Below are 15,475 nucleotides of genomic sequence, written 5' to 3' on the forward strand. Positions count from 1 at the left end.
ATCAAGGTGGATCAGTCAGGGGCAATCTAAATATAAAATTATGACCAAATAGAATTTGGAACTATTTTCCTATAGGTTGATTTGATGTGGGTTACAGAACCTCCTAAGTAGAATTCCATAATTTTTGTTCTTAAATTTAAAACTTTATTGGCACAGTGTATAGCAAATAAAACATTTTATAGTTTGTTTTGTTATGCAGTACACATGTACAGCACAATATGGTTTGTATTGTATTCTTGCAATATATATTTAGACACCAGGAATTATTTTGACAATGAATTCCCAGATAGTAAATATTATTATATAGAATCTCAATAGCTTATATCATTTTAAATTGTCATTAGCATCATTAAATCAAAGTTTGAGAAATGTTTGGGCAGTTGTAGGTAAATTAAAACTTAGTTAGACTGATCATTTAACTATTGTTTGAAAATTTCTTATTAATTTACTCTTCCAGAAAAATGCTTAAAAGCAAAAAATCATTTAATTAAATGCATGAGTACAATATTCTGTTTTAAATTGTCTTTAGCTACTTTTATTGGAAAAATATTCTGCATCCCAAAAGTAGGGAATTAATATAAATTGAAAACTAAATTTAGCTAGAGACAAAATATTCATACTCTTAACTTTTCCAGTTTAATCACCTTTTTCATTTAATCTCCTTATGTGCATAAATCATGAAAAACAATCTTCTTCTAGATATCTTTACAGGTTTGGTCACAAATAAGAATAAGCAAAATTTATAACATCTTTTGGACTCAAATCTTTTGGGTGATATGAAATATATAAATAAACTACGAAGCTACTAGAACAATTTTTCAATTTGTTTTCCAGGTCCTGTATTAGGTAAAGCTCTTAATTACTTTATTCCTATCCTTAAGACTTGTCTTCAACCAACCAAGGATCCACAAATGCGCCTAAAGTTCTTCACAATGTTATCACAAGTACTTTTAAAAGCAAGCAGTACTGTGGATTCTCAACAGTAAGTAGTCTCACTTTATTCAAGTTAATATATAAATGTTTGAAAAATGATTATAAAGTACTTACTGTCATATAGGTAAAGCCAAGCATTAGACATACAAATATAATTACTCAGAACAGATATACATCACATTCTAACAGGGGAAGACAACCTAGAGGTGGGACAGAAGGAATAGAGTGCAGCATTTTTAGAAATGTCCAGGAAATGATGTTGAGGTCTAATCGCAGCCAAGGTAAATCACAAGTAGCAAAGCCTAGCATTGAATGTGAGAGACCAGGATTTTTTTTTGGGAGGGAGGATGAGAAGAATGAAGTGATTGACCAGAGAATAAGCAGCATGAGTTGGAAACAGCAGGTAATTCTCATCCCCATTATATGTCCTTGTGATTTACATAAGCTGAAATGAACTTCAAAAAAAAATATGCAAGTTATTTAATGTTGGATGAAAGTGAACAAGGAAATTGTTAGTGGTGAATAAACTTATTTTAAATAATGAATCAGAGAAATGTTAAATTATTCACAGTAAGTGAAACTTTTTAGAATGTTTTCATTTTGATGATGTATCTATTAGCTCCTCATTTTGTATTGACCTTGTGGTATACTTGCAAACAAATTAAATGAGTATTGTTTTATCTGTTCTCTACTATTGTCAGATAAGTAAGACAAAAACAAAAAGAGAAGTGAGAAGGAAATGGGTTTAAAATATCAAGGTGGATCAGTCAGGGGCAATCTAAATATAAAATTATGACCAAATAGAATTTGGAACTATTTTCCTATAGGTTGATTTGATGTGGGTTACAGAACCTCCTAAGTAGAATTCCATAATTATTCAAAAGAATTCAGTCAAACAATATTGTCTTTCTGACTGTTCAGCCAAGAAATAGTAGTCTTTTAAATTGTGCAATTTTAAGGAATTCCACTTGAAAACAGCTAACTTCTGCAAAGTACTCAGTTTTTAAATTGAGATAGCTTTCTACAAGATGCCTTTTATAACAATTTTTTTGATAAGGATTTATCATAGAATTTTGAGTAATTTGAGAGAAAATTTCAGTTACATTTGAATACAGAAAACTTTAAAGTGAATTTTATTTTGCCTTTTAATATAACAAATATAAACACAAAATTAGATGCCTAAGAATGAATTAGAAATTAGTAAAAATTCTTTTGGAAAGTACTCTGGCAGTAAACTATTGAAGTTTTGAACATAATATCCTTTGACCTAGTTATTGGGAACATCCCCTGAGGTTATTACTCCTTTATTAAATGTCTGTTGTGTGCTATTTAGAATTTTAAAGGACACAAGATCATGACAATGGGCCTGGCTCCACATTCTGCTAGAGAATATAACGATATTCCCTTGAAGGAAGTGAAGCAAAAGTGAGGAGAAAGTACATTCTGGGCCCAGGGATCAGACCTATGTGAAGAAATTGAAATGGAAAATAGAAGGTCAGATTCAAGGAGCATAGGCTAATCTAATTGAATCATCTGTTGCATGAAAAGGAATCGCTTGAAATATCTGGAATTGTAATGTCATGTCTTGAATTATAGATATCAAATTATAAAGGGATCTAGATGCCAAATTGAAAAGTGTGTATTAAGCCAAGAGATAGTTAAGGTGACACAAGATTTGGAATAGCAGTCTTTTATGTTTATACTGTAGTCATATAATCCTATGCTCTAGAAACATCTCATTCTAGAGTTATAGAATGCTAGGGAAGATAAGGGAACTTAAGAGATAATCTAGTTTAAACCTGTAATTTTACATATTAGAAAATTGGGGTACAAAAAGGGAAGAGACTTTACCCCAAGATTTATGGAGTAATAGAGCTGGGATTTAATCCTGGAACTCTTAATCGATTGTTTTTTCTGCTACTTCAAAGGAGACATTTTGCTCTTTTAAAAACACAAAACAAAAACAAACAAAAATATGGAAGGAACTAGTCAAGAAAACTGCTGCATGGGGCAGCTAGATGACTCAGTGGATAGAGTACCAGCCCTGAAGTTAGGAAGACCTGAGTTCAAATTTGGCCTCAGACACTTAACACTTCCTAGCTGTGTGACCTTAGGCAAATCACTGAACCCCAGTTGCTTCAGCAAAAAAAAAAAAAGAAAGAAAGAAAAATGATGAAAGGATTTTCTTTATTGGTTTTTCTTCTCAAATGTCTAGGAGGGACTAATTAATTAATTAAGAAGCTGGGAATTGTCATGGTCAGTCTTGAGCCTTTTATTATCAAAAACAAAGAATTCTATTCAGAAATACTTAATAGTATTTATAATTCAGAAACAATAATATCCAATAGTAAATGGACAAAAAAAATGTGCTGAATTAATGTTGTAGAATAGTATAATTTGATTAAATAAGAAGAATAAAGACATTTGAAAAGACCTTAATGATATAATGCAAAGCAAAGAAGGCAGAATCAAGAAGGAGCACTCATTTAACTAGGTTATATAAAAGAAAACAAATGTGGTTTTAACAAATGTGGTTAAAAAACAAACAAAAAGTAATTTAAGAAGATTTCAAACGAAGTGCCTAGCAACTTGTTCATCAATGTTATGTGTGGAAATTTTTATCAATGTGTAAAAAAAAAAAGTTGAATTGGTTTTGTTGAGATTTAACTAACTGATAAGAACATCATATCTTCTAGAAAAATTGCCATCCTCTAAAGGGAGCTTTTTGTTTTGTTTTTGTTTGTTTGTTTTTAATCCAATTCTTCAATTCTTGGGTATTACAACAATGACACAACAGAATCACTGCTCCCTTGGTAGTGCTCTCTTGCACATAGACAATAACAAAAATAAAATGGCTAAGAGATGTTCAGCATGCTGACTATTGGCCATTTTAACATGATGTATATATATAATTGTAAAAAAAAAATCTTCTGACATTTTAACAGGAACCCCCCCTCCCCTTACCCCTTAATGCCTTGAAGTCAGTATCTTTTCTTCTGCTTTTCTGCAATTGCACAGACTCTCATGCCTAGGATTGGGTCTGCTTTTGCTCTTTAGAAGCTTTCATCAAGACTCAGCCCTGGTGCTTCTTCATGAAGTCTTTCCTCATCCCCCTAGTTATTAGCTAAGAGTGGCTAAATTTTACTCAGCATTGTTTTTCATTTTAGAGTAGGCCAGAGATATTCTAGAGTCACTAATTTGTGAACGGTTGTACATTTTTCTGTATACAATAGAATTCATTATTTAGAAGCAATTTGTATTTATTTTTCCTTTCCACATTTTAGCCCTTCACATTGACAGGTTCTGATTTGCCTTATTAAAACTGGTTCTTTGTGGCCATTATTAGCTTTCTTTTTCTAATGGTTTTTCATGTTAGTTGGCTGACTGATTTGACTTACTGATATTAAGTATTAGGTATTTAGAAAAAGTGATTCCTAGAGCATGACATGACAAGAAACCTTCATATTGTCAACAAACTTTGATACATTTCTTCAGAATCACTTTATGTCACTTTATGTAGACTACTTTACAAAAGTAAATTTTAAGCAATGCTAAACATTTTTTTTCTTTAAATTTTTCTATAGAAAATGACAATTTGGCTTAAAAATTAAAATTTACCAAAAAATTTAATTGAAAATCTGGGAATCATGTTACATCAAAAATTCATTTTCAAAAGTTTTCTGTGCTTTCATTATTGACTCTGAAATGCCATCTGCTGGGGAAGAGATTAAAATCAAGAAAAGAAAGCAATTTATTAATTATATGTGTTTTTTTAAATGTGGCAAATGAAGAAATACATAAATTCATTTTCATTTGATTTCTGTTTATATTTTAAATCTTAAGAGAGCATCTAGTTATAGTTCACTAGTGGAGAAGAGAGTAAGGAAGGAATCTATGTGATAGAATTAACTTGACAATTGGAGGTATTTCATATGGAGAAATTCTGATAGTGTTAAAGGATATATTTTTTCATTAAAGAATATTTGAAAATTATATGTGGTTTTGAACTTGGGAGGTTGAATTTAATGGTGTATGGAGTACATTAATTTATCAACATTTATCAACTAATTGAAAATTGAACAGCTTTTTTTGAAAAGCCTATGTCATCAAGTATTTCTTACTTCAACTAAATTAACCATCCTGTTATCTGTACTTATATACTTTATATATTTGCACTTTGGATTCCTCTGAGCCCCTTTTGCTTATTGGCAATCTGGTAATTATGTAGTCCCTTTTTTTGTGCTAATGTTTTAAGATAGAATCTGTGTAAGTTTTGTCTCTTTTTTTTTTTCTTCATTTTTCCCCAAACTTATATAAGAATTTATATTGTTTGTATCTAGGAGTTTTCTTTTCTTTAAAATAAAAACAATTTTGACAAGAAAATATTTTATAATAGTGGTGTAATCATTAATAAATTTCTTAGTTTATTGGGAGTTAGATTCTCCAACAATACCTGAAATGCAGCCATCTGCTGATTTTAAGCCACTTTCTCTAATTGCCCCAGCCCAATTGGGTCTTGAGTCCTTCTACAGACCAAATTAAGTCTAGATTTGATGTCTCTTTCCTTGCACTGGTCACCACCTCTTTTGAATGGTTAGGCATATGAATGGATGGGCAAAAAGTAGGCTACCACCAGAGGAATAGGATTAGTTTCCTTTCTTTACATATGGACAATATAGTATTAAGAATTGTATTTATTCCTTTTTTGCTTTTGCTAAGTATGTTTTTTAAATTAGATTTTTTTCCCCTTTATAAAACAACTGTTTACCTCATTTATTTAATTTCTCATTTGGTTTTAGACAGTTTCATGGCCACCTTGAGACAGTGATAAAAGACATATTGGTTCCTAATCTTCAGTGGCATGCTGGAAGAACAGCGGCTGCCATTCGCACTACAGCTGTATCATGCCTTTGGGCTCTTATTCACAGTGAGATACTTTCATCAAAACAGGTACAATTTTAAAATTCATTTATAAAGCATATGTAAGAAAATATGCATAGTGCAAAAAATTTTTTCCAAACAAAATTCAGAGGAAAAGCTTTGAACAGATTTTTTCCTTATTGTAAAATGTTTTGATGTGGAAAGAATGTTCAGAGGGGGAAAAAAATTGTTAGCTTATAGCTCTATTGAGAGTAAGAAGAAAACTTGATACAAAGATCTAACAAAAAAAGGTAATAGGAAAGGCCTTGTCAATAAAGTTTACAAGGACTTCATAAATACATATTCTCATTGTCTTGATAATCACAGGTAAAATTTACAAAAATTTACTCTATTTTTATTAAAAGGTTGCTTTTGTAATAAAATTTTAACCATAGTATAATTGTTATCTTAGACTTTCATAGACATGCATTGTTGGGAAAATATATAATTAGTCATTAATTGGGGAAATAAATAGTTATTAAAAATAGAAAGTTTTTGTTATTGCTTTGAGTTCATAGCTTTTGTAGAACAACACATAAGTAAAAAAAAGTGATTTCAAAATAGCCATATGGTATATTATTAGCACCATCTAGTGGTGCACTAAAGAAGTGATTATTTCCAAATGAAAGTATTACTAAAATGCAAATTGGAAGGGAAAAAATACATTCCCTCATGAATCCTTTTCATGCTACATGATTTTTTTATAGAAAAGGAGTGAAATGTATTAGGGACAATAACTACCTAGATTCAACAAAAATAACTTAAAATTGCAAAAACATTTGCTTCATAGGAAAAAAATGTTAAAAATGAAAGTATTCATTACATTTTACATAAAAAACATATATCTTATTTTATTTTCATAAACGCACATAATGTATGCCTTTGATATAAAATTCATATCAACACAGTACCAATTTTGGATTAGAAATTAATCTTAAAATTTCTTATTTTTTCTTATTAATTGCAGATAATAGAAATACAAGAAATAGTGATGCCTCAGATTATTAACACACTGGAAGAAGATTCTAAAATGACTCGACTAATGTCATGCCGTATTATTAACATATTTTTAAAGGCCTGTACTGACATAGCTGATTCAGATAAATTCATCAAGATTTATCCTGGTAGGAATTATTTCCTTGTACTACATTCATGTTGCAGTTGATCATATTTCTATTGAATTGTAAAAAAAAAGTTAACCAATTTTAAATTATATTGTTACTTTTTTGCTTCTAATATAACTACTAATTTCCAATAGTCTCTTCCCCCCATCTCACTTATACACATAGAATCCTCTCGTAACAAATAAACTAGTTAAACAAAAACCATCACAGTGACCACATCTAATAGCTAATGCATTATTCTATATAATTGCATATATTTATCAAGAAGATAAAAGTGTTTCATTATCAGTCTTCTGGAACCACATTTAGTCATTATATTTAATCTGAATTCCAATAACTAAGAAATGATGTTTTTATATTATGTGTCCTTAGATCTTCTTATCTCACTTTATCATTTCATATGTTTATTCTTAACACTTAAAATATACCCCGAAGCAAAATTTTAGAAGTGAAATGAACCTTAAAGACTATGTAGTCCAAATCTCTCCATTTATTGATGCCCAGAGGATCGATAATCAAGACAATAGTAAGCATCTACTCTGTGCCAAGTACTGTGCTAGAAACTGGGAAGACAAAAACAAAAAAAATGAAATCATCTCCGCTTTTAAAGATCTTATATCCTATTAAGGGAAAATATGTATCAGAGAGAAAGAGAGAGACCAAAAGAAAGAAAGACAGCAGTAATGATGGCAGCAGGATCATCTCCAATTTTTATTATTACTATTATCATTGTCATCATCATTATTTAGAGAATCTAGAAAGGCTTTGGGTAGAACAGAAATTCTTAACTTTGGAGGGGCCATGGACCCCTTTGTCATTCTGAGGAAATCTGTATACTCCTCAGAATAATGGTTTGGGTTTTTTTCATTTATTTACTTTTATGGTAGGTTTTTGTTTTTCCAAATACAAGCAAAGATAGTTTTCAACATTCACCTTTACAAAACTTTTTGTTCCACATTTTTCTCCCTCTTTCCCCTTTCTCCTAGATAGCAACTTACTATAGCTTAAACATGTACAATTCTTTTAAACATATTTCTATCAGAACAATGTTTTTAAAAGCATAAAATAAAATATATGGGATTTCAAAGTAATTGTAGTTTTAAAAAAGTTAATGGAGCCCAGAAGCCTATCCATAAATCTCTTTTGGTTGACCAAGGTTGGAAATTCTAGGTGAAGAAGGAAATGAGGGATTCTCTGAAGTGGAATGAAGAAAAGACATTTCAGGAGTAATTGACCTTTCCCACAAAGGTGGGAAGATCGGATGCACTCAAGAGAGCAGAAAACCAGATTAGTTGTATCAGAAGAGAAGTAATATATCATGAGATTAAAAAGATAGGATGGGACCAATTGAAGGTTAAATTTTTTACATTTGTTTAAGGTCCCATAGTTAGTTGAAGAGCCTCTTAAGACTAGCACCTATATCTCATGGATCCTGGGCTGGCTTTATTTGTTTTCTAAGCTTTGAAAATGCTGTATAAGTAAATAAAAGAGACTTTTCTATATAAAATAGTATAACAGAAAGGGGGATAATATATGAAAATACATGTATCTACTATAGACAACTTGGCTTTTATTTATTTTTCTTTTTAAATATATAACATATTCAAACTGTAGGAATTTTTTGTTATTTTTTGTTTTTTTGCAATGCAATTGGCCTTAATTGTCGAGGTCAGATTTGAAATCAGGTTCTCCTGACTCTAGGCACAGTGTTCTATATACTGTGCCACCTAGCTGCCCCCAACCTGTAGTTTTAAAATTATTCTGTTTATCTATGATTATATATGTACTTGTTTGTTTGTTTGTTTGTTTAAATAATAGTTTTTATTTACCAGATATTTGCACGGGTAATTTTACAGCATTGACAATTGCCAACCTTTGTTCCAATTTTTCCCTCCTTCACCCCCCCCCCCCAGATGGCAGGTTGACCAATACATGTTAAATATGTTAAAATATAAGTTAAACATAATATATGTATACCATGTCCAAACAGTTGTTTTGCTGAACAAAAAGAATTGGACTTTGAAATAGTGTACAATTAGCTTGTGAAGGAAATCAAAAATGCAGGTGGACAAAAATAGAAGGATTGGGAATTCTATGTAGTGGTTCATAGTCATCTCCCAGAGTTCTTTCGCTGGATGTAGCTGGTTCAGTTCATTTGTACTTGCTTTTTAATGCTTAAATGTCCTTGTCTTTCTTTGTTTTGTTCTTTGTTTTATGTGGCTTCTCTTTCTCTTCCCCCTCTTTCTTGCATTCTACCCCTAGGACAAAAATAAAAACAGAGTTCTTAAAATATGCATAGTCAACCAAAATAAATTCCCACTTTAGTTGTATCCAAAAGGCTATACCTTATTAGGCATTTTTAGTCTATCATTTGTCTGTCAGGAATTGGGTAATATCCAGTCCTCTAGAAGCAGGCTGGGGACTGCATTGGCTAAAGTTTTCAAAATTTCAAAAGTTTTTTTTTTTTTTAGGCAATTGGGGTTAAGTGACTTGCCCAGGGTCACATAGCTAGGATGTATAGTATAGTAGGTTGCTGTCTCAGAGAAAAGGAAAGAAGGGAGAAAATGTGGAACAAAAAGTTTGCAAAGGTAAATGTTGAAAACTCCTTCCCTCCCTTCCAAGTCTATTGGAATTGTCTTGGATCCCTGTATTGCTGAGAAGAGCTAGGTCTGTTACAGTTAATCATCAATAATTCTTGTTATTACTATGTACAATGAATTAGATAGAGCTTTTCTAATGGTTATTTTTATAGATTTAACTACTTGATTCTAAGGTACATACAACTTTTTTCATTGCCTGGCCACCAGAGGGCAAATAAGTCTTAGAATTCTTTTCTAAGACTTCATTCCACTCTCCTTGGCCAGTTAGGTCATATATTAAAGAATGATGCTGAAGGCATGAAATTCATTGCTTTGATACATTTGATTTAACACCAAAGGAAAAAAAAATCTTTGAAATCCATAGTCACCTGTGTGATCTCACAGGCTGATAATCCCAGCCTATTTTATCCTTTGTAATTACTTCTAAAGACATTGTTAAGTCTTTAGAGTCCTGGTTTTTTTGTCTTCCACCAAGTGTTAGTTATAAAAAGAGTCTGATCTGATACTTTTCTAATTTTCAACTTATTCTGATCATGCGATTAATGTGGAAATACATGATTGTACATGTATGAACTATATCAGATTGTGATTGTCATCTTGGAGAAGATAGAGGGAAGAGAGGAAGGGAAAAAATTTTGAACTCAAAATCTTATAAAAATGAATGTTGAAAACCTCCTTTTTTGTAATTGGGTAAAATAAAAGACAATTTCCAAAAAAGAATACTGCATGTATCCCAGGTTGAGTTTTTGCATTCTATATTACTAGATATTAATCTAACTCTGGTTTTTACCAAACTACTTTCCAGTTTTCCCAGTAATTCTTATCAAATATACATATATCCCTTAAATAATTTGGATTATTAAGTTACATTGTTTCTAGTCCTTCAGTTCTAGTGACCTACTTTTCTGGGTTTTTTTTAAACTATTATCAAATACTTGTGATTATGCTTTATAGTATAATTTGAAGTGTAAAGTGAATTATATTCATGAATTTTGTTGTTGTTCAGGCAATTGAGATTAAGTGACTTGCCAGGATCCCATAGTTAGTGTCTCCAAGGATCTGAGGCCATATTAGAACTCAGTTCCTCCTGATTCCAGGGCTGGTATTCTATCCACTACACCACCTAGCTACCCTTCATTCAAGGAAATTTTAAAAACAAAGCACTAAGAAGAAGCCAAAGATCTGTGGATGATCTTAATTGCAAAGATCATATCCACAAATATAGCCCCCTTTTCCCAACAGATATTACAGGTAGAAAGCAGCACATGCTATAATATTTTGATACTCTTGCTCATTTTGTTGTCCTGTGTTTAGTGCTAGATAGGGAGAAGATACTATCTGGAGAAAGCTATGATGTAAAAACAAAAAGAATCGATAAAAATATGTCTTTAGTTGCCATAGAAAATAATCTAGTCCAATCTGTGTAATATGAGATCCCTTAGAATGTTTACACTGAAGTGGATCTTAGAAAAAACTAAGGTTATAAAAGTTATATTTCCTGAAAATTAAGACAACTCTAAAATACCACTACATACTCAGATTGGCTAAGATGACAGGAAAAGATAATGACGAATGTTGGAGGGGATGTGGGAAAACTGGGACACTAATGCATTGTTGGTGAAATTGTGAATCGATCCAGCCATTCTGGAGAGAACTTTGGAACTATGCTCAAAAAGTTATCAAACTGTGTATACCCTTTTATCCAGCAGTGTTTCTATTGGGCTTATATCTCAAAGAGATCTTAAAGAAGGGAAAGGGACCTATATGTGCAAAAATGTTTGTGTCAGCCCTCACTTAGAGGCAAGAAACTGGAACTGAATGATTACCCAGCAGTTGGAGAATGGCTGAATAAGTTATGGTATATAAACGCTATGGAATATTATTGTTCTGTGAGAAACAATCAGCAGGATGATTTCAGAGAAGTCTGGAGAGACTTGCATGAACTGAGGCTAAGTGAAATGAACAGAACTAAGAGATCATTATACACAGCAACATCAATATTATATGATTATCAATTCTGATGGATGTGGCTGTCTTCAACAATGAGACTATTCAAACCAGTTGGTTGAGTGATGAAGAGAGCCATATACACCCTGAGAGAAGATTATGGGAACTGAATGGTTCACAACATAGAATTTTCACTTTTTGTTGTTGTTTGCTTTCATTTTATTTTGCTTCTCTCTTTTTTTTTCTCTGGTTTGATTTGATTTTTCTTGTATGGCAAGATAATTATAAATATGTATGCATATATTGGATTTAACCTATTTCTACCATGTTTAATATTTGCTGAATTACTTACCATTTAGGGGAGGGAATGGGAGAAGGAAAGGAAAATTGAACACAAGATTTTGCAAGGGCTAATGTTGAAGACTATGCATATTTTGAAAAATAAAATGATTTACTAAAGAGGGGAAATAAATATAAATAAATAAATAAATGAGTTATATTTCCCTAAAAGTTGAAAATAAATTTTATTTAAAATATTTTATTATTTAATTTATTTATTAAATTTAATTATCTTTTCCCATTGTCTTCAGACATCTTTGAAATAATTGTCTCCATTTAAAATTTTTTAAAATTATTTCACCCTCCCCCCAAAACTTCATTCTTTAAGTGGTTTCTATCATTTTTGGTTTTGTTTTTTCCATCATTTATTTCTGTCAGATAGTCAATACTTTATGAAGCTATTCTATATATATCTATTATATATATCTATTGGAAAATTTGCCAAGGTATAGAAGTTATTAGTGAAATTCCCAATCCCCTGACAAACTGTCTAGAATTCTGCCTTTTGGTCTTAACATTTTTCTTACAATTCCTTACATGAATCTTCTTAGCTAAACTATCCCTAAACATGCTTTATGCTTTCCCATCTCTCAAATCTACTTAACTCCTACTTATTTATTTATTTAATTTTATTTTTGGCTGAGGCAGTGGGGATTAAGTGACTTGCTCAGGGTCACACAGCTAGGAAGTATTAAGTGTCTGAGACCAGATTTGAACTCAGGTCCTTCTGACTTTAGGGCAGGTGCTCTATCCACTTTGCCACCTAGCTGCCCCTCTCCTACTTCTTTTTGATGGACCATATCAAATTCTATCTCCTGTTTGGGGAGATCAACTCCTGCATGTGTATAATATATGTATACACACATGTGTATATATGTGTATTTTTTTCTGGTTTCCATGAACCTTTACAATGATTTTAACATAGTAGATGTTAAATAAGTAGGTGGTGTAATTAATTTTGATGATTTCAAATAAATATTGATTTAAATGTTTCATTCTTTCTTTTAGAACTCTTGAAACGCCTGGATGATGCTTCTAATGAAGTAAGAATAGCAGCTGCAAGTTCCTTAATTAGCTGGCTTAAGTGTATCAGAAATGATGATGATAAAAAATCCTTCTATAAAGGCAACATACAATATCTTTACAAAGAATTGTTGGTTCACCTTGATGATCCAGACAGTACAATTCAGGATGCAGTATTAGGTAAGATTTTTTTTTCAATTAAGTATAATCTAGTCATTTACAATTGCTAAGAGGAAATTAGTCAACAACTGAGAAGATACCACTCTTAGTAAAATCAGTTAGGTAGGCCCCAGAAAATCAGAATGACAGTATGAATAACTGAGATCATCTGCATTTGTATGGTCTCAGGCCATGTGTTATATAGAAAATGACTTTTAATATATATAATTATAGATAATATTTCAACTGAATGCATGAATTTAAAATGATGTAATGAAATAATAATGTTTACATTCTAGATATAGTAATAAAATAATCTAATAATGTTGACATTCTTGAAATTTTCAATGACAGTTTTTATATTTTCCCATTTCTATTCTTATTGCTTGTTTCTTCTTTTAAATAATATGTTAAAGAATCTCAACATTAGCAATATTTGGTTAGACATTAATATTTATTTTTTGACAATAATTTGTGTCTTTGTGTCTGTGACTGAGTAAAAGTATCCACTTTGGGATAAAAAAAAAGAAAATTTAAAGTCTTTCATTATTATCTTCTGATATATATAAATAAAAGTCCCTAGGTCACAATTTGTAAGAATACAGAACTGCAATGATTTCTTCAACATTTGCTTAATCTTTTAATTCCTGATAGAGCTCTTGAGCCAGGGTAATCAGCAGTAATGAAAGTAGTCCGCCTATTCAGACAAACTAATATATCAATAGATAAAATCTGTTCTTTATTTTTCCTCTCACATTCCCCTCTTTCTACCCTGTACATTCCTAACCAAACTAATTTTTCAGTTGCCAAAAGATTCTATAACAGCTTTTTATTTTTTAAAGTTTATTTCAAGGCTAGTAACAACTTGGTTGGTTGTTATGACTTTTTAATAAGATTTTCTCTATCATTGAAATAGATATAATAAATGAGTAAATAATTCTGAAAAATGTTTTTCTTTCAGTGTAAATACGTATAGCTCATGTTTATAAAGGAAGCCAATGGTTTCAGATTGAAGAGATGGCATAGTTTGTGTTCATTAATGATTTCTGGCTTTTCTTTTTAAACAGCATTTTTCTTTCTTTCTTTTTTTTTTATAGGGGTTTTAAAGGAAGGAAGTATTCTATTTCCTGACTTACTGGTGGAAGAAATTGAGGCTGTTAAATACAAACATCGATCTCTAGTTTATTGTGAACAGCTTTTGCAGCACATCCAGTCAACTAGAGGCATCCTCTAATTACAAGATTCAGGAAGTAGTCAATTTATTGCAAGTTTTGGAGTTATAATCTAGTATCAGAAGTCTATCCTTTTTTTGGACAGTAGTTGATGGTACTTAATTCTACAAGCAGAGATTTTTTTTTTTATATTAACTCAGAAAGCAAGAAATTAATATAGAAAAAAGTACTCTTTTTAACACATATACAGTAGTATATGAAAACATGTTCTTTTGTAAACTTCTAATAATTTTAAAAAACAATATTAATGTCCATTAAATGGATTCTCTACTCATGTCTAATTTATATAATTCCTTTTTTTGGATTAGTGAGTTATTGATATTAGATACAAAGTGGCCAGGATTTTAATTATAATTATTTCTTTTTCATTAATTTTTAAAAGTAGAAAAAGTGAGAAGATATCTATTGCTTGAATTTTGTGTGGTATAACTAATAGCTAAGGCAACAAACTTAAAAATAATTTTATTTTGAAGAATTGTCACAAGTCAAATGTTCACTATTCTTGACAGATTATAATCTAATAGTATAGTCATTCTTGAAGAAAAAAATATTTAGGTTGATAGTGCTGAAATCTAAATAAAGAATTGGATATAATTTTTGTTGTTTTCTTATAAAAGAAATAATAAACCACATTTTTTATTTTTATTTTTAAAGCTGTCAGATGTTTCACAATGATTATTTCTCAGCACCTTCTTTTCCAAAGTGCCTTATAGACTTAAATTTTCAAGTTTGTATTGTCCCTATAGGGCAACATTTATATTAACCCAAGGAAAAGGTAGCACATTTATTTCTGTTTTGAAATAATTGATTATATGTCACTTAAATTTTGGCATTTTATGTTTGAAAATGTAATTAAAATTTTCTGTTTTATAATATTGGATGAATGTGTATTTTTTAAAAATATTTTGCAGAAATGTTTAGATGCTGTTTTTTCTATTTTTCCTTTTTAAAGAACTTGAAAACAAAGTTCTTATCTAGGCATAACTTTAATGGTAATAACTTACCATTACATAGTGCTTTCAGATTTACAAAGCATTTCATTTGTGTTGTCTCATGTCATCTTCATGGAAATCCTGTGAGGTAAAGAATGATATTATTCCATTTTTATAGAAGAGCCAGCTAAGACTCTACTTTGGATCTTAGCTGTATAAATCTAGGTCAGGTTCATATCATGTGACTCCTGCTTTCATGTTCTTCC

The 15,475-nt window shown here is 30.8% G+C and overlaps 1 protein-coding gene across 1 annotated transcript in view; it reads left to right on the forward strand.

Moving 5' to 3' along the window:
- DNAAF5 (dynein axonemal assembly factor 5) overlaps nucleotides 1-15,150 on the forward strand; it is a 59,901-nt gene extending 44,751 nt beyond the window's left edge. Inside the window, exons 9-13 of the mRNA XM_074281092.1 lie at nucleotides 835-982; nucleotides 5,733-5,883; nucleotides 6,821-6,977; nucleotides 12,872-13,066; nucleotides 14,143-15,150. Of these exons, the coding sequence (XP_074137193.1) occupies nucleotides 835-982; nucleotides 5,733-5,883; nucleotides 6,821-6,977; nucleotides 12,872-13,066; nucleotides 14,143-14,279 (788 nt within the window). The 3' untranslated portion in view covers nucleotides 14,280-15,150. The remainder of the gene's footprint in view (nucleotides 1-834; nucleotides 983-5,732; nucleotides 5,884-6,820; nucleotides 6,978-12,871; nucleotides 13,067-14,142) is intronic.
- The last annotated feature ends 325 nt before the right edge of the window (nucleotides 15,151-15,475 follow it).

This window comes from Sminthopsis crassicaudata, chromosome 1, assembly GCF_048593235.1.
Source record: "Sminthopsis crassicaudata isolate SCR6 chromosome 1, ASM4859323v1, whole genome shotgun sequence".
NCBI lineage: Eukaryota > Metazoa > Chordata > Mammalia > Dasyuromorphia > Dasyuridae > Sminthopsis > Sminthopsis crassicaudata.